Source organism: Typopeltis vanoorti, chromosome 17 (assembly GCF_054136105.1).
Source record: "Typopeltis vanoorti isolate ZY-2024b chromosome 17, IOZ_Tvanoo_1.0, whole genome shotgun sequence".
Taxonomy (NCBI): domain Eukaryota; kingdom Metazoa; phylum Arthropoda; class Arachnida; order Uropygi; family Thelyphonidae; genus Typopeltis; species Typopeltis vanoorti.
In genome coordinates, this window is record NC_143565.1 from 66,489,690 (window position 1) to 66,509,631 (window position 19,942).

Genomic DNA, 19,942 nt, shown 5'->3' on the forward strand with positions numbered 1-19,942 from the left:
GTTGAGGTTATGCATTTTGAGGTGAAAAGATTACCAGCTGTATACCACATTGGTGGAACTGTACTCCAGGAAATTGATGAGGCCAAAGACTTGGGAGTGTTAATGGATATCAAATTAAAGTTTAGGGGGGGGGCACACAGCAAAAGTGGCTACAGCAGCTCATCAGATCACTTGGTTACTGAAGAATACTCTGATGATCAGAGACAAGCAGGTTATTTTTCCTCTTTATCGAGCCTTGATAAGACCATCTTGACTACTGCATGTAGATCTGGGCACCAGGGTTTTGGGTTTCTTGGTGATGAGGAGGAGTTGGAGAGGATTCAGAGACGAGTGACCAAGATGGTAGCACGTCTATGGAATGAACCTTACAAGAACAGATTGAAGATTTGTGGGTTACAGGAACTGGTTGATAGATGGAAAAGGGGTGATACGATTGGCACATACAAATCACTGAGGGATTTTTACAAGATTAATTCAGAGGAAATTTTTCAGAACAGGCATGTTTAAGAGAGAACCAGGGGCCATCCATGGAAACTCAGTAAGAGTGTAGTTAGCAAGGATGTTAGAACTAAGGATTTGCTTGGAGAGTAGTGAATGATGGAATAGGTTGCCAGAGTCTGTCATGGGTGCCGTGACTGTGTATGAGTTTAAAAAAGTTTGATAGATACTGTGCAAATGTTGGATAGTTCTTGACATGATGTTTAGCACCTCCCTCACTGAGTCTAAGGACTCCTTAGAGTTATTATTATTATTTGACACCTCCCAGGGAGTCCAAAGACTTGTCGAGGGAGTGCATCTGCTCTACAACTTCGTCTCCACCACTCAATCACCAGTTTGCCGTAACTACATCAATGTCATCTACCTCCAACTACCACTGGTATTTTCGCAGACAATCACAAACATCCATGCCCACGGTGGGATTTGAACCAGCAGCCTTTCGGCTGGAGAGCAGATACGCTCTCCACTCGACCAACCAGGCCGGCCATGATAATAATGCCGGAGTTGCCCATAATAATAATAATATGTAAGGAGGAAGGCGATTAGCAAGCTCATAATAAATCCAGAGTGCAGACAAAGGTGACCAGCATGGTAAAAAGATAAAATCAGATTATGAAATGAATTTAACCGAGCTAGTCAAACAAAATTTCAAAAAGTTTTTTTTTTTCTAATGGGCAAGTAAAAGGAAGAATAACTTTGGAAGGATAAGTTTTAATGAGTGCAGATGGTAACAAGGGGACAGAAGCTGACAAAATATTTGAGTTACTCGGTGGCCACTTTACAAGAGTCTATAATTCCAAGTGAGGATATTGATGTGAGAGCTGTGGTTACAGTAACATTAACAGTAATGTTACTGTAAAACAGTAACATTATCTCTTCATTGCAAACATTATTGCTATAATTGTTATTACCAATAATGACCACCCTTCTCTTGCTCACCAAGCCAAGTTGCCTGAACATTTCTTTGTCTCCACCCTCCACTCTCTTCCCTTCTTTCTTTTCCATCTTCATGAAAAACATCACATTCCTCCATTTATATTTCTGCAAGAAGATGTTATTCTTGACAGGAATAGAAATAGAGGGATAGGGTCCACTCTCCAGCTTATTTCCATCATCTATGACTTCCACTCAGTGGTTAAATTCTAAACGAATAAGCTTTGGGGCTCTTAAAGTAAGGATCATAAATGTAAGGTTATAGCGAGATTGTCGCAACATTTGTTTAGTTTTATTTATTTATTTATTCTAGTGGAGTTAAAGCCATCAGGCCTTCTCTTCCACACCACTAGAAACATTAAATACAAATACAAATACAAAATTACAAATAAATCTAATACTTCTAACATATTAAAAGATAATTCAGTTGAAGATAAGATAATTCAATTGAAGATACCAATTAGGTTATATGAGCAATGAAAAACAGTAGGCCTATTCAGCTCATTACGTAAATGCAGAAAAGAAAAAAAAATGGAAATATAATAATGAGGAAATAACTCAAATTCCTTAGTAAATTTCTAATTTACCTTATTTAGACTGTAGAAACATTGAATAATTATTAGCTTATTGATATGCTGAATATGCTGTGAAATGTAAAATAATACTGTACTTTTTAAAGATAAAGTTAGAAAGACATATGCGTTTACTCATATCAATAAATTAAATTTGAAATATAACTAGTGAAATGTACAGCAAAGTGCACAAAAATATCGGGGCTTACCCTTAGTTAACAGTTGCAGGAGTTCTACAATAGTTATTATTATTATTATTATTATTATTATTATTCAGGCCTCCATGGAGTCAAAAGACTCATCGTGGGAGGTCCTTCCTAAGAACATAAAGTCTGTCAAGATTCATCGAGGGGAGGTCCCCCTTCAGAAACACAAAGTCTATCATACCACTCCTTAAACTCATTGACTGTTCTCGCTCTCACCACTCCATCAGGCAATGCATTCCACGGTTCAACCACCCTCCACACAAAGAAACCACTCCTCACCCTCTTGCTCACAGTTTCCTTTCGTAACTTCCAGGGATGGCCTCTTGTCATCACTCCTTCCCGCTGTTCAACCAAGCGAAAGAACTCCCAGTGTCAACCCTGTAACCACCTCTCAACAGTTTAAAAGTCTCAATCATATCACCTCTCCTTCTTCTATCCACCAAACTCTGCAGTCCATATTGCCTCAGCCGATCCTCATAACTATCCTTGTACAGTACTGAAACCATCTTTGTCATCCGTCTTTGTATCCTTTCCACAGTTAATTTATCCCCTTCAAATCCTGGGGACCAAATCTGAGAACAATAGTCTAAGTGTGGTCTGATCAGAGACTTATACAACGGAATGATAACCCTTTTATCTCTGCAGGTCAGCGTCCTTCTCATTACTGCAGCAATCCTCTGTGTTACCTTCACCACCTTTGCAATATATCCCCTAAATTTCAGATTTCTATCAATCATCAACCCCAGATCTCTTGTCTCCCCTACTTCCTCCAGTATAACTCCTCCCATAGAGTATGCAGCATCCCATCGATGTTTCCCAAACCTCAAGACATTACATTTTGCTGCATTAAACTGACATCCCCATTCATTTGCCCATCTATCTAGCTTATTCAAATCCTCTTGCAGGGCTAACACATCTGCACTATTACTAATAATCCTTCCCAGCTTTGCATCATCGGCAAACAACTTGATATCCCCTTGCAATCCACTGGAAATGTTATGATATAAAGGTTAAACAATATAGGTTCTAGTACAAGTTCATCGAGGGGAGGTCCCCCTTCAGAAACACAAAGTCTATCATACCACTCCTTAAACTCATTGACTGTTCTCGCTCTCACCACTCCATCAGGCAATGCATTCCACGGTTCAACCACCCTCCACACAAAGAAACCACTCCTCACCCTCTTGCTCACAGGTTTACAAGTGGGGTCCCACAGGGATCCCTGTGGGATCCCTGTGGGACCCCACTTGTAAACCTCTGCCTCCTTGAAACTGCTCCACCATACACAACTCGCTGATAACTATCAGACAGCCAATCCTGAATCCAGTTGACCAATCTGACATCCAAACCCATGTGCTGCAACATAAATATAAGCTTATCATGTGGCACCCTGTCAAATGCCTTCGCTAAGTCTAAGAAAATTGCATTATATACCTTTCCCTCATCTAATGTTCTTGTAACTTTATTATAAAAGGCTAGCATATTTCTAAAACAAAAGCGCCCTTTCACAAATCCATGTTAACTCTCACAGATAACATTACCCTCATCTGCCCAATGCTGTATACGGTCCCTCACTACTTTCTCCAAGATCTTAACAACTACTGATGACACACAAACCGGCCTATAATTAGACACTTCCAGTCTGTTACCAATCTTATGCAATGGCACTATCTTCCCTTCCTTCCATTTCCTGGGCACCTTTCCTGCAGCCAGACTTTCATTGAAAAGCCAGGTTAAAGGCACTGTCAGTTCCCTAGCACATTCTCTCAAAACTTGTGGTGAAATACCATCCAGTCCCAAAGCTTTACTGACATCCAGATTACTCAGTATCCGAAACACACTCTCCTGCTGTACCTCTAAACCTCAATCCAGCCCTATCCCTCTAGCATTAAAACTGACTCCTGCAGGATGAAATACTTCAATAAAGTGTTCATTGAACAATTCCACTATGTCCTCTGCATCAGTCACTCTATTCCCATTTTTATCCCACAATATTTCACAGTCATTTCTCCTCCTACTGGCCAGATAGCTAAAAAATTCCCTAGGATTTTCTTTGGATCTTAGGGCTAATCTCCTCTCATATTCCAGTTTCGCTTTCCTTACCACACTAGTCACTCTTCTGGCCTGTGTCTTATATTCTTCATGCATCTTCTCTTCACCTGTCTCCTTATATCTCTTCCATAGCCTCTTTTTCGCATGCAGTTGCTGTTTAATATTGTTTGTCATCCACTTTACTCCAAATTGTGTCCTCTTCTTCACTCATGTTATACAACTTACTATTGCTGCTAACAAATATTCTTTCACAATTTCTCATGCACTAATGATATCCTGGCCTTTCAATTCCTCCCTCCATGAAACTTCCCGAAGTTGACGTCTAAGACTATTATAATCACCTGCTTTATAATTCCACATAAGTTCCCATCTCTTTGATACTCCTGCATGTCTATTCATTTTCCAAGTCAAAAGCATATGGTCACTCTCTCCAACTGGTGGGAGAGATGTCATCTCAGTTATTATCAACTCTTCTGATGCTATATCCAAATCCAAAACTCTTGAACCTCTTGTTCCCTCTGTTACATATTACCTAAGACATGTGTCCCTCAAGAATTCTAGAAATTCCATTCCCCTATTGCTACATGCATCTTCCTTTCTCTCTCCAATTTATACTACTGTTGTTAAAATCTCCCATAACAATCATTCTTCTTGCACTTGCCAAACTTAACTGTCTAAACTTCCCCTGGTCCCCCATCCTCTGTTCTCCTTGGTCTGTAGCAACACCCCACTAAATATCCTGTTTTGCCTACCTCTACCTCATACCATATGCTCTCAAAATCATTTGTCTCACTTCCTTCCAAAGCCTCCACTCTTAGAGGACATAGGTCATCACTTATCATAAGCAGTACCCCACCACCACACGTTCCCCTCCTATCCTGACGAAAAATGCTGTACCCAGCGACTTCTATTCCTGTTATTATATCCTCTTCTGTCAACCACGTCTCAGTGATCCCAATAACTTTTGGCCAGGCTGATGCTATCTGCGCCACCAATTTCCCTCCCTTATTCCCGATACTCCTGGCATTAGTATAAAGCATATGACTGCCATTGTTTCGATACCCCGCATTATCCCTTCTAGACTCCACTGGGCTCAGTGTTACCTGATGTCGTCTCCCTTCTCCCAAGTATCCATTCCCACAAGAGGCCACCCCTATCAGTTTCCACAAGGCTTCCTTCGATTTGTCTGTCTATGCATCAAATCTCTTTTTACAATAACCAAGGGCACTGTTTCTTCCTTGAGACATCCAACGTTTATCATATGGAAGAGGATCCCACTGGGAAATTGGTGGACCACAACTGTTTACTGTCAGCAAAGATGAGACATTTTCAACCATGAGAGCATTTCTTGTTGGTGTCACAATATTGTTCATAATATTGAACCCCCGCTCGCACTCTGCATTGCTCACTCGTATTGTTTCAACATACTTCAGAAGTTTCTTCATAGCGTCATCTGACACATGCTTATCTCCACTGTGCTTAAAATCAATATAAGATTTGAATGACCTCACAATAACACAGAGAAAACAAATCACACAGTTCTTTCAATTCTTGTTCGCCATAGTTCATGACAATATCATCCGGCCATTAAACCGATTTGCTTCTATAGCTTTCTGAACTTCCCTCCAGTAAATATCTCCTCTCTCTTTGTGACCTTTAAATACTTCTCTTGTTCTGTGCAGGAGTTGGTTTGCTCCAGGTAACATCACAGTTTGTTTTTGCAAAGATTCTGAGAGGCTACAAAGCTCAGATAATGCATCCATCATTATTCCTAAATTGTTTACGAAGTACATTTCTTGAAGTTTACCAGCTAGCCCTTGAAATGTTGCCTTTTCTTCACTATCTCAATTTACATCATGAGCTGCATGTGTAAAGAAACTGTGTAATGATGCATAGTTATTCATAGTTATGATTGTAAGTGAGCAAACTAGATGATAATAAGGCTGTGGGACTTGATAATATATCACCACTTATTCTGAAGAAATGTGCCATCGAGTTGACACCTGCCTTGAGATATTTTTTTAATATGAGTCTTGCATTGGGTCAAGTTCCTAAGGAGTGGAAGAAGAGCAAGACCGCTTCCTAAGGGAGGTGATAGAAGGGCCTCCGTAATGCAATTGGAAAAATGACGGTGCATTGCACCCTTCAAATGGAATAGGCCTAAGTTCAATTCTCGTCGCGGCAGGAGGAATCTTTATGTATACTTTTTCAATCGAAGGTGAGTTAACCAATCTCATACGGAGGTAACAGGGTTTTTTCTCCCGGAAACTCAGATTTTTCATCCCACATACAGACAAATCGGCCCTTCGGAACACACGCAATTTACAGACAAAAAATACTAGTTGTGGTGATGATGGTGGGTGGTAGATGGCATTGATGAAGATGATTGGTAGAGATTCGGTGTAGTGGTGGAAACAATTGTATAGTAGGTGTCCTCCCGCTATGAGTCTTCAGAGTCCCTGGAGGTGTCACGAATAATAATAATAAATAATAATAATAATAGAACTCAAGCATCAAATTATAGGCCTACCTGTGTGTGTGTCAGGTGTTGTGGTTAAGTTGTTGGAGAATCTTGTGAGAACTAGGATCCAGAATTGGATTGAAAACAATGGTATTATCTTTGATGGACAGCATGGATTTGCTAAAGGGAGGTCATGTTTTAGTAATCTACTTACTTATTACAATAAGGTGACTGATTCTTAGGATAGATGAGAGGGATACACAGTAATATACTTAGATTTTGCAAAGGCTTTTTGATAGATTACTGATAAGTTGATAATCAAACTAGAGCAGATGGGGTTGGATATTAGATTAGTGCATTGGATTGGAGACTGGCTATCTGATAGTTATCAGCAAATTGTGTAAGGGGGAACAATATCCAGGAAAAGGAAAGTCACTAGCGTTATGCCTCAGGGGTCTGTTTTAAGGCCATTACTGTTTAACTTGTATATTAATGATATTGGCGAAAATTTGGATGGAGATATTCAGTTGTTTACAGATGCTGCAAAGTTGAGACAAACCATGAAGAGTAGAGAAGAGGTTGTGGCTTTACAAGAAGACTTGAATAAATTGAGTGATTGGGAATGGGGATGCGAGTTCAATGTTACAAAATATAAAATTAAAACAAAGATGGGATGCAGAATATTTTCTTGTTGGGGATATACTCTCAGAGGTGGAGAAAAGAAGAGATCTTGGGGTGATAGTGGATAAGGATCTGAAATTTAGGAGACTAATTGCCAAAATTGTAAGACAACACAAAAAACTTATGGGAGTGATGCGGAGGACATGACTTGTTGAAGTAGTTCAATTTTTGTTAGTATTAGTATTATTATTCAGGCCTTCATGGAGTCAAAAGACTCATCGTGGGAGGTCCTTTCTAAGAAACACAAGTCTATCAAGACTCATTGAGGGAGGTCCCTCCTAGGAAACACAAAGTCTATCATACCATTCCTTAAACGCATTGACCGTTCTCACTCTCACCACTCCATCAGGCAATGCATTCCATGGTTCAACCACCCTACATGCAAAGAAACCACTTCTCACCTTCTTTCTCACAGTTTCCTTTCGTAACTTCCAGGGATGGTCTCTTTGTCATGACTCCTTTCCGCTGTTCAACCAAGCGAAAGCACTCCCCAGTGTCAACCCTGTAACCACCTCTCAACAGTTAAATCATATCACCTCTCCTTCTTCTATCCACCAAACTCTCTGCATTCCACACTTCCTCAGTCGATCCTTATAACTAACATTGTACAGTCCTGACACCATCTTTGTTATCCACCTTTGTACCATTTCCACAGTTAATTTATCCCCTTCATATCCTGGGGACCAGATCTGAGAACAATAGTCCTATTGTATAAGGCTATTGTTCTATTGTATAAGGCTTTGATTGGGCCACACATTTAGTATGCCAAGATTTAGTCACCTGGTTTTCAGAGTGATGAAGAGATGTTGAAAAGGGTCCAGAGGCGACTAAGTAAGGTAGTTTCTGACCTCTGGAATGTCGAGTATGAGGAAAGATTGAGAAGATGCAATTTACAGAGTCTGGTGGATAGGAGGAAGAGGGGAGATACGATAGAGACCAAAAAGTTAGTAAGGGGTTGTTATAGGATCAATGTTGGAGAGGTTCTACAGAAAACAGTGGGAGATAAGGGGAGAACCAGTGGTTATCCCTGGAAACTGTATAAAGAGCATGTGAGCAGGGGAGTGAGAAGCATGTTTTTGCATGCAGAGTTGTGAATGATTGGAATGCCTTGCCTGAGAGTGTGGTATCTGCAGAGAATTTGAGTTTGTTAAAGGCACGGTATGATGAGCTGTGTGTATGATAATAGGACCTTCTAGATGAGTCTTTGGGTCTTGGGTGTTAACAATAATAATAATATTTGAAATAGAATTTACAGCCAGAAAACTTGATGCAACCCAATGAGTTGACAACATCTTTCCCACTTTGGTGAGACTGCAGAACAACTGTTCTGCACATTTTGTTAGTTCATGTAAGTTCTTTGGAAACATACTAAAATTTGAATATACCTTATCAAGAAAAACCACAAAATCATTTGTTGTCGTAACATTATTATTATTATTATTATTACCCAATATTACAGTGCCATGTTAAAATTGTTGGAAAATCTTCTTTCGTCAATGTTGCCAAACCTGTTTGTTTCCATAGCATAACTGAGAGCCCATCCGTACATAATCCATTTAGAATTTCCTGCCTAAAAGAAAGGATTATTACCCAAGACCTGATGGAGTCAAAGACTCATCTGGGAGGTCCTTTTAATATATACACAGCTCATCATACCATGCCTTAAACACACTCAAATTCTCTGAAGACACCACACTCTCAGGCAAGGCAGTCCAATCATTCACAACTCTGCATGAAAAAAACCTGCTTCTCACTCCCCTACCTCACACCCTCTTTATACAGTTTCCAGGGATGACCTCTGGTTCTTGTTTCACTGATGGAACACTCTGGAACAGGTTTCAATGAATCATGCTCAGCAACTTCTAAGCAATAATTTATACAGTGGCATGTTACAATTGTTGGAAAATCTTCTTTCATCAATGTTGCCAAACCTGTTCATTTCCATAGCATAACTGAGAGCCCATTCATACATAATCTATTTAGAATTTCCTGCAGGATTTCTTTTTTCAGACCGTGCTTTTCAAGACACTTCATAAGGGAATTTTTAATGTCCATTGCTTTGGTGCTTTCTAATTAAATTAAATCAAAGAATAGTGTTGTAACATCACCACCATTTATTGCAACCTGTATGTACACTATCAGAACAGTCTGTTAGATATGGATGTACTTTTATCCAGAATAGTAGAGATTTTGGTTCTGTGGTTTATAATGCTGTCTGCAATTTTGTGTTTCATTTGTTTTGCAATATGATTCACTATCTCAGTGCATGTCACATTAGTATGTAAAGCATGCTCCACATCTATTCCATTAAGAATCTGAGGATCAATTAATTTTGGATGATCTTCAAAAGGACGATTATGCTTTGCAATATGATATGCAGTGCGAAACACACAGCACATGATTTCGTAAGCTAAAGAGTTCTGTTCTTCTACAATGTGTTGCAATGAATTCTCACTTTTACTTCTAATAATTGCTTCTGCAATTATTAGAAGTAATTAGAAGTGAGATTTATTATCTCTATGTTCATAAATTTTCTTTCTGAGTTGCTTTTGTTGGCATTGTTTAGACCAGTGTTTCTCAACGTTTTTTGGATCATGCTCCACCTCAATGTCTCAAAGATCTTGATGCCCCCCTCTAGCATAATAGTCAGCCAAGTTCTGAAAAAGTATAATATAAATATATATAAATATGTACATGTACGTTTTCAAATTGTCCCCCAAAATATTCAAATTGCCCCCCTGCAGGGCATACGCCCCACATTGAGAAACACTGGTTTAGACAATTCCCCTTTAATACGTATTAATCTATTTAACCACTCTGATGCTAAGTGAATACCCTGATGTGAAGAACTTGTATCTAGGGTCTGTACCTCTGCACATGTTCTACACCCTAAACCTCCATCCTTACAAAATAATCTGTTGTATTTACCTTTGAATGCTATCCACTGGTCGAGTGTCCAGCAAGTCAGCAAATCTTTCCTTTCGTTCAACGTATTAATATTATCGCATTGCAACTGATGGGAATCCTGTGTTTCTGTTGATTCGTTACAGACTGCTTTCTCTTCAGAAACTACACACAAACTTTCATTAGAAACAAGTTTTGTATTATCACTGTCATTCAAGCTATTTTTCTGTTTAAAGAAGGTACCAATGTACTTATCCATAGATGAAATAGTAGACCTACATAAACACAAAAATATTACACGATTTACTTTGTGCTTCTCACAATCACGAGCTCTGATAAACAACTACTAATCTGCTGTTCTATTGTTGGTTACTAACTGTTGCTGACTTTTTTGTCAACCAGAAAAGACAAAATATTGCTACGAGTCTGTCAAAATTCCTCTACACTATGCTGTAATAATGTTTGCTTGTCAATTGCTGCAAGATAATGCATTACAGGAAGCTCCAAACCTCCCTGTCCCTTTCATCACGCATTTGTAATCAGGCAACTGTTGATATTGACTTTATATACACATTCAAAACTGTAAACAGTTGTCGAATAATTACTGTAAAGGGAGAAAAATCACAAAACAGAAAAATGTTCCAGGTCTGGGCCTGGTGCATAAAAAAAGTTCTGGGGCCAGGCCCTGGCTGAATTTAATTACTGCTTCCACTGATATCTTGTTTGTATCACTCATTACACTTCCTTCCAGCAGCAGTCTTTCCAGATGACTCACTGCACAGCCATTCTGATGCAATCCACAACTCTTATATAGTTCTATTCATCCCTGAAACTCATTCTACACATTCACAAAGTGTACTTTTCTCTCTCTCTCTCTTTCTCTTCACCTGCTTCCACTAACATTCCATTTAGATCTTTGCTCTCCACAGCAGCTCGTCATTGTCATGCCTGGGAAACATACAAACTACTCTTCATACTAACTACACTGTTGTCTTTCACTTTCCTCAGTAATATCCTGATATCCATCTTCACATCCTCCCTTTGCTCAACCAAATAATTCATTCCAACCACAAACACTAACTTATTCAAACACTTCTCATATCTGGCACCTTAATCACCCTGTTTATACTCTGTTGTAGAAAACAGACCTCGGACACAATCTCATCTATTATGATAGATGAGATTCTGACCTTTTATGATAGTATTGTTGTAGTGCTATTCTTGAGTCATTTGCTACTTTTTTTCTCCACTATTTTTCAATTTAATCTTTGCACTCTTCCATTCATATCCACCATATGTTTCATTTCATTCTGTACACACCTGATCTCATTCCTCATGTTAATCACTTCATTTTCTTGCATTCCCTGCTATTGCTCCATCAGTCAGACTTTCTTTCATTTCCACAGTCACACCAGCTTTTGCTTCATTAATCAGACTTACTTCCACTTCTGTGGTCATGCTCGGTTTTCCTTTTTTAATCATTTCTCTATTCACAATCACATTCTCCATGCTTATATTCTGATACTCAAAATTCTGAAACTCATTTACAAAAACCTACAGACACTGGACGATATCTACATTTCTCTTCAAACTATCATAGGTCACATAAACAGAACATCATCCACATGATGAGTAATCGAGCCAGAAACTTTATCTCCGATGATGAAGAAGTTCAGACAGAACTGTCCCAAATCGCTATAACACTATCACAAAATGGTTATCCTCGAAACATCATCAACAAATTTCTATACAAAGATAACCAACAAGAAAGAACAGTCTCCCAGCAAATTTCAACAGCAGTCATCCCCTTTATGGGTTCAATTTCCACCAAAATTGCGAGATTGTTAAAAGCCCATAACATCAGGGTTGTATTTAAACCAACTATTAGCATCAGACAGGTTCTAAGATCTGCTAAGGACAGTATTCCATTTTATAAATATCCAGGTGTGTATAATATTCCATGCACGTGCGGTCTTTCCTTTGGACAAACTTCGAGAAGGCTGGAAATAAGACAGAAAGAACATATTGGCGATGTAAATCACAACAGAACGATCACCTCCAGTTTAGCACATCACTTTTCAACTTTGAACCACACTATAGACTGGGATAACAGCTCTATATCCCACATAGTTGATGATTACAGGCATCGATTATTCAAAGAAGGGGCAGTAGTGCTACGTACAGGCAGCAACCTAAACAGAAATCAAGGGGCCATACCGAACGATACTTGGAAATATCTAATTAATTATCTCAGTTCAACAGAACTACAGTACGCGAATAATCATATTATGCATTTGCATGTAACGCGTGTTCATGATACTTAGTAGAGTCACAACTCATGCAGACATGTCACGCAAATGTGTTACCTTAGCTACCTAACGGGTACTAACGTTTTTTGTATTCTTAACCCTTTATCATTTTTTGCATTTATCATTTTTTTGTACTGTGCAAGCCTTGAAAAAGGTAGTCAGTTACTAGCGAAATATTGTACGAACAGTAGGCAATATTGTACGAACAGACGTACGAATTAAAAAATCTATGGTCAGTTTATCAACAAGTCTTATATTTTTTATTCATTCTGGTACTCACTCTTTTGCTCATCAGACTTACATCCATCCCTGCCATTCTTGTGATAGTCTTCACTTCTGGTTCCCGAATTTCATTCAGATCACCACAGTCCATTAATATATCACACTTTCTACAGACTCTCACTTTTGTTTGATTTCTCAGTACACACACACATCTGCTGCATTTGTCCATGCATACATATCCTCCCCCCCCCCCCCCGCCCCGACAACAATCCATCTTAATAAAATCATTATAATTTTTCCTTGCAGAGAAAACATACTAAAATGTTCAAACTATCCCCAGACAATACTTTCTATCTAGATTAGACTCCTTGCAAATCTAAAGCAAAAACACTTATGAGTAGGAAAGATTACCTGAACTTCTTGTGAGTGGGAGTGAATGATATTAAGGAGAGGTATTATAGGCATTATGTGAATAATTGTTAGTGTGGATCTCACACCACACGAGATTCCACCATGAGACTTATGGATATGTCCGCGCAGTTAGCCTAGTGGCTATGCACTTCGCAACCATATGCCTGGGGAAGGAGTGTCCTAGGTTCGATTACCGTCGGTGACGTGAGGAGATGAAGGATCTTCCTCAGCCATAGCCAAGTTAGCCAGTCTTGGGCGTGGACAGCAGGGTTTTTCCATCAGTTTATTCTGGGGTTTTTCATCCTGCAAAGCAGGCAAACTGGCCTTGAGAACTTAACACTACAGGCCATAGGATATACCGGGGCATAGGGCTGACCACTTTATCCTGTAAATGGATTAAGGTCCGATGATCAATGGACCCTCGACACCGCAAGGTAAAAGAGGTATAAAGAAGATGAGATGAGACTTATGGATATGCAATAATAATAATAATATATATAATAATTCTTATAATAACTGCAGTACTAAACTTACTCTGTTTTCCTGTTTTTAAAATTTCTTTAAGACTCTCATTCCTGTTATGTATGGTGTCACAAGCGTGGAGGAGGTTACATGACTCAAGGATGGATTGTACCAGATGGAACGGCTTGTTGGCGAGGATATCATCATCAAAATCAATATTGTGTGAAAGGAGAATGTCAGGTTTGTGACATCCTTCCTCTTTCTGCTTTATATATATATATATATATATACACACACACAAATAGCAATTTAGCAATTTTAGCATTCAAATTCAAATTTAGCAATTTGAATATACAAAACTATATTCTGATGTAAGTTATAGAAATGGCTGAATTAGCCTGATTAAAACAGAAAAAAAAATAAATTCACTAATTATTATGCATTTTTGGAAATTATGGAGACAACTACCGTGTTTGAATAAAAACTTTAGTTTACTATTACTAAAATTTTACAATTCGACGTTTCGACCTTTATGTCAAGGTCATCTTCTGGAGCGTACAAATATACACAGGAAACAAGCTATACTACAATCATACTGGTTCGTTAAAGACACTGACTAACCGCTACCACAATTGTTGGCCTGACCTCTGGTGGAAAAAAAAAAAAAAAAATTATACATCAACGCTAGAGTCCTATTATTTGTGTTGTCTACTATATACATATATTAACATCATTCCAGCCAGTTGGAGTGGAATGGTTTCTAATAATAGCAGATTGGCTAGAGTCCTGACTTATGTTGAATCTTTCAAATTAGGTTGGCTGAATGTGTGCCATCCAGATCCTTGGAATTTTCATACCATCTTTATTGTTGATATTTGGGTGGTTTATCAGGATTTCACAGGATTCTTTAAATTTTCTTTCGTACCATGTTTTTGTGCGGTGTAAGGAGCAGGTGCTTTTCCAGTTGATTTGGTGTAAGGTGTTGAGTGCGTGGTCTGAGAGGCCTGCTTCACCATAATGGTTATATTTAATGTGTCTAATGTGTTCTTTTTTGTGTATAGGGATTGTCCGTCCTGTTTCACCAATGTACGGTAAGTTACAGGTGCAGCGGATGCAATAGACTCCAGGATGTGCTAATGGGAGGAGAGGATCCTTAGAGGAGCTGAATATGGTTTTAAGTTTAGTGGGTGGTTTAAAGGTGGCATTGAGGTTATAATGTTGTAGGATTCTGTTGATTTTTTCTGATAACCCTTTAATATATGGGATGGCTATGGTTTTACTGTAATCTAGATTCTTTTTTGTTGTGGTTTTATAGAGTATTTTATTGACAGTATTTTTGTTATAGCCATTGTTTATGAATGTGTCACTAATGATTTTTAGTTCTTGTTTCAGGGCTTGCTGGTTAGAGCAAATAGTTGTGGCTCTGTTTTTAAGGGTGTTTATGACTCCATATTTTTGTGCTGGGTGGTGATATGAATTCGCATGTATGTATTGGCCCGTGTGTGTCGGTTTTCGGTAGACCGTGAAGGATAGATTGCCTGAAGGAAGACGTGTAACTAGTGTGTCTAGGAACGGGAGCGAATTTTGGTTTTCGATTTAGATGGTAAATTGTATGCGTTTGTGTTGTTTGTTTAGGTGGCTGAGGAATGTGTTTAGCGTTTGTCGACCGTGCGGCCAGATCGCGAACACGTCGTCAATGAGCCGTCGTCAAGAGCCCTTTGCTCAAAGGTTTCCATGTAGAAGTTCGCGATTGGGGGGATAATGGTGAGCCCATGGCCATACCTTCCTTTTGTAGGTAGAATTTGTTTTGCCACACGAAGTAACCAGACTTTAGTACTTGGGCAAAGAGGGCCGTAATGTCGGGCGGAAATTTGTTCTGTAGTAGGAGAATTGTGTCATTGATGGGGACATTAGTGAAAATGGCAGAAACATCAAAACTGACTAATAAGTCGTCTTTGTCGAGTGTTATGTTTTTGATTATGTTTATAAAGTGTTGTGTGTTTTTTACGTAGGAGGGGGAATGACCTACCAACTCCTTGAGTGTTGCCGCTAATTTCTTGGCTAGGTGGTAATTGGGACTGTCTATTCCTTCCACTATTGGTCGAAGGGGCACATTTTGTTTGTGTATTTTCGGAACCCCATATATTCTGGGGGGGCGGGCGTAGTGGGGTTTGAGTTTTTTAACTGTGTCTGGTGGCCAAGAAGTGACGGACTTTAGTAGTTTTTCTGTTTTGTCCTTTATCCTCTTTGTTGGGTTATAATTTACCATTTTATATGTGTTGTTATCGGCTACTAGTTGGTTCATTTGCAGTATGTATGTTGACCTGTCAAGGACAACAGTGGCACTGCCTTTATCAGCTTTCGTTATTATTATGTTTTGTTTGGCTTTTAACGATTTAATTGCTGCTAATTCTGTTTTAGTCAGGTTGTTCTGTATTATTTCACAGACAATCACAAACATCCCACCGTGGGCATGGATGTTTGTGATTGTCTGTGAAAATACGTAGTGGTGATGGTCAACAGTAGATGGCGTTGGTGTAGATGATGATGGTATGCGGTTGGTGGAGTGATGGAGACAGAGAGTTGTAGAGTAGGTACCCTCCCTGGAGGTGTTATGTAATAATAATAATATATATATGTACACAAATCAGCAATTCCTGATTAATGCGCCCCCCGATTAGTGCATTTTCGATTAGTTGTTCATTTTTTTTTCAATACCCAAATTCGATTAGTGCACATATGTACATCTTAAAAATAAATGTTACAGATTTTAAAAATTTTTGATCTATACATTTTTTATGGCTAACTATTTAAAAAATTACTCACAAGGATGAAATAATTTAGTTACCGATTTGAAACATTTTACAAAGTTATTTTTTAATGGCATACTACATTATTTCCATGTACACTATGTTCCAAATTTACTGCCAAAATCTATGTCATCTGCTTTACATAGCATTTTGCTGATTGTATCACGTGCAATTTTTTTCCTTACTTTTTTATTTTAAATTATTTTCCTAACCTTTAATCATGAGTAAAAGAATTAGTGAGCAAAAAATAGAAACATGAAAATGATTCGAAAAGTAATCTCATTGTAAGAAAAATTTGAAATAATAAAGATAAACGAACAAGGTGAGTCCAGAGCAGAGATAGGACAAGAACACAAAAATGGGTGAATCAACTGCTGAATCATGCATGCACTCAAAATCAAAGTATTATAATGATTGAATTAGAGAGACTTCTTTTTACATGGATTGAAGATAGTAACCAAAAACGGATCCCGCCAAACACTGGCCTTATTAAATCAAAAGCATTGTAACCCGGAAAGAAAGGGCTATCAATGATGGAAAAGAAGAAGAATTCCACATTAGTGCTTTGAGCGGTTCAAAAAGAGAAATAGCCTACATAATATTTTAATCACAGGAGAAGCTACAAGTGCAGATAAGGAGATATCCAGAGTTTTTGAAGAAAATTGTGTAAGAAGGAGACTATTGTGATCAACAAATATTTAATGTCGATGAAACAGCCTTTTTTTTGGAAGTGAATGCCTTCCAAGACTTTTCTAGCCAAATCAGAGAAATCTCAGCCTGGTTATAAAGTCAAATGAAATTACTGCTAGCAATATGTGAGCCATTTGGAAGCACATTCTTCCACATTGTGCAAATGATTTTAGATACTTTTCAAATGAATCTAAGTTAATTAAATCTCGTTCTGAGAAGTTGATTGATTCCAACCTGCTAAATTCAGATGCACAGCAGGAAGATCCTGAAGAATATGAAGAAAATTTAATCACTGACAAATCCAAAGAGGTTTCACAGAAACAATTTGAAAATAGTTTTCGTACAATTGAAGTTTTTAAGCAGCAATGCTTAGAGACCGACCCTGATGAAGAGAGAACCATTAAAATTTGCAGAAGAGGCAATAGGGCCATACCATCGGTTGTATGAAAAAAAAGAAACAGAATGCTTGCCAAACTATGTTAGTTCAATTCTTTGTTAAGAAGCAGAATAATAAATTTATATTCTGAGTATGTTTTATTGTCTTTCAGTTTCATGGTTTTCCTTTAACTAGATCCTGAGACATACCCTAATTCTTTTATAAAAAAAATTAAGGGTCAAAAAAGAAATCTGAGGAACGAATTATACATTTTCCCATAGGTTATTATATTCGATTAATGCGCCTGTTTTAAAGAACGCATTAGGCACACCACTAATCGAGGGATTGCTGTAGTAATTTAGTGTTTTAATTAAAAGATGACTGAGTGAATAGAATAGAAAGTTGCAGTATATTCTGATGTAAGTTATAGAAATGGCTGAATTAGCCTCTTTCACTTAGGTTTATTTAATTAACATAATGAAAGAATAGAGTATCTTTCTCTGCACCAAACGCATCTGAGTTTGATGTAAAGAAGCTGCAGGTTTTTTTTTTTCTGGTTTTCATTGATGAGGGGAGGGGATTAATATCAATGGAAAACTAGAAAAAACCTGCTGCAAGGTGTTGCCTGTAATATCACTCCTGCTTTTCCTGCCTTGTTATGCGTTTATCCTTAATATATTCTTGGTATATTTCATTCCTCCATTCTGAGGAGCTGTCCACTCATAGGCCAGCTTTTTATGTCCACTTTTTATGTGTACATGCATAAAAAGTGATATATGACATCTTCCTCTTTATGTGGCCATCATTAGTGAAGAATTACTTACCATGGCAACTGCACGATCTCTTACCACCACTGGTAGCAAAACAAAGATTCCCCCCTACCACTTTATACCTGGAAGGAAAAGCAATGGACAAAAAAACAGGTCAATCAATTTTAAGTCTTTTATGCTAATATAGTGGCTAACAGAAATATCCCATCTTCCCCAAAACTATTGCTCTCACACACAAATATTGAATCAGTGAATAGTAGACTAATTAATGCTTCAGTAACTGCCCCCACTATGAACATTATTTCCCCAAGAAAATGGAATTGGGATTATGGAATGGCTTGCCACTAAGAAAACATTCCTCTAGAAGAGTGTCTGATAGCGATTGCCAAAATTTTGCTTAAAAAAATATTGCCAGTGCCTATGGACACAAGGGCCAGTAAAGGTTGGTAGGTCTCTGCTACTAATGTCTCATGCAAGTTAAGCAAGTCTGAGTGTGGTTAGTAGTTGGAAGGGGACCAATTGTTCGATACTCTTGGCATTCTGCTGAGGACTGGCCATTCTCACAGGGCTAACTTTGGCCTATAAACTGACACATGTTAGACCTCTGTACCCTCGAGGGCACGTAGGGATATGACAATGACAGTGATATGGACACAAGGATATTGATATCAGTGCCTATAATCTTGAATCAGCTCCACATAGCACTGATTCTGACTGAAGTAATAATATCGAATGTCCCCCCCCCCCCAAAAAAAAAAAAAAATTCCTCATCAGATCAATATTATCAAGGATTCTGTTACTAGAAAAATACCCGTATTGTCAGCACCCAAAACAAAACAAACAAACAAAAAAAAACTGACTTTGCCCATATCAAAAGCTTCCAAAGACAATCAGTGCTCACTAATTGGAGTCACCTACACTTTCTACTTATCTGTGTCATCATAATGTTTTTTCTGTCACAAGAAAGGTCACATTAAGAAATGCTGTCCCTGAATTTTCAGTGACTTAGGAGTAAATTTTCCAACCCAGAAGAACAGAACTAGTGTAACAGAACAGCATCATACATGAATAAAATATTAAAGACGGAAAAAATTCAACTAAAAATTGTCTTCCCCATCATGAATTTCATAGCCGAGAAAATTGAAACTCAGCTCCTTACACAAGCAAAAGATCACTTCGTTCTTGAAAGCCTACTGAAAAATGAGACTCATAGCTCAAATAATGAAGTTTTGCAGTATACAACTTGAGAAGCAGTATGCAAACAGTAACCTACTCTCCCAACAAAGATAACCGAGAAGGACAAATTATACATGCTCGTAACACTGTGTAGACACCAGTGTTACGAGCCCAGATTCTCACTAATTTGGAACTTCAATTGAGAGAAGAAAATATTCAGTAATCTGGCCTTACTTCACCTGATGTCATTGAAGAAACAGAGGTCCCAGACAAAGAGGACACTTTACTTCAACAAGCCATCCTAGAAGACGAAAAAGCTGAGGATGAACTTCCTCACACTCCGTGCCCTTTAACCATGAAGCAGCTGTCATCTTTCATACAGAAAGTGTGAGGTTCTCTTTTCAAATTA

General features: G+C 38.3%; 1 protein-coding gene across 1 annotated transcript in view; it reads left to right on the forward strand.

Moving 5' to 3' along the window:
• The window catches only part of LOC150097452 (A disintegrin and metalloproteinase with thrombospondin motifs adt-2-like), a gene marked incomplete at its 3' end in the record, with an annotated part of 681,635 nt that overhangs the window by 509,934 nt on the left and 151,759 nt on the right, over positions 1–19,942 (forward strand). The window contains exon 14 of the mRNA XM_090406923.1: positions 13,815–13,951. Within this exon, the coding sequence (XP_090263049.1) occupies positions 13,815–13,951 (137 nt within the window). The remainder of the gene's footprint in view (positions 1–13,814; positions 13,952–19,942) is intronic.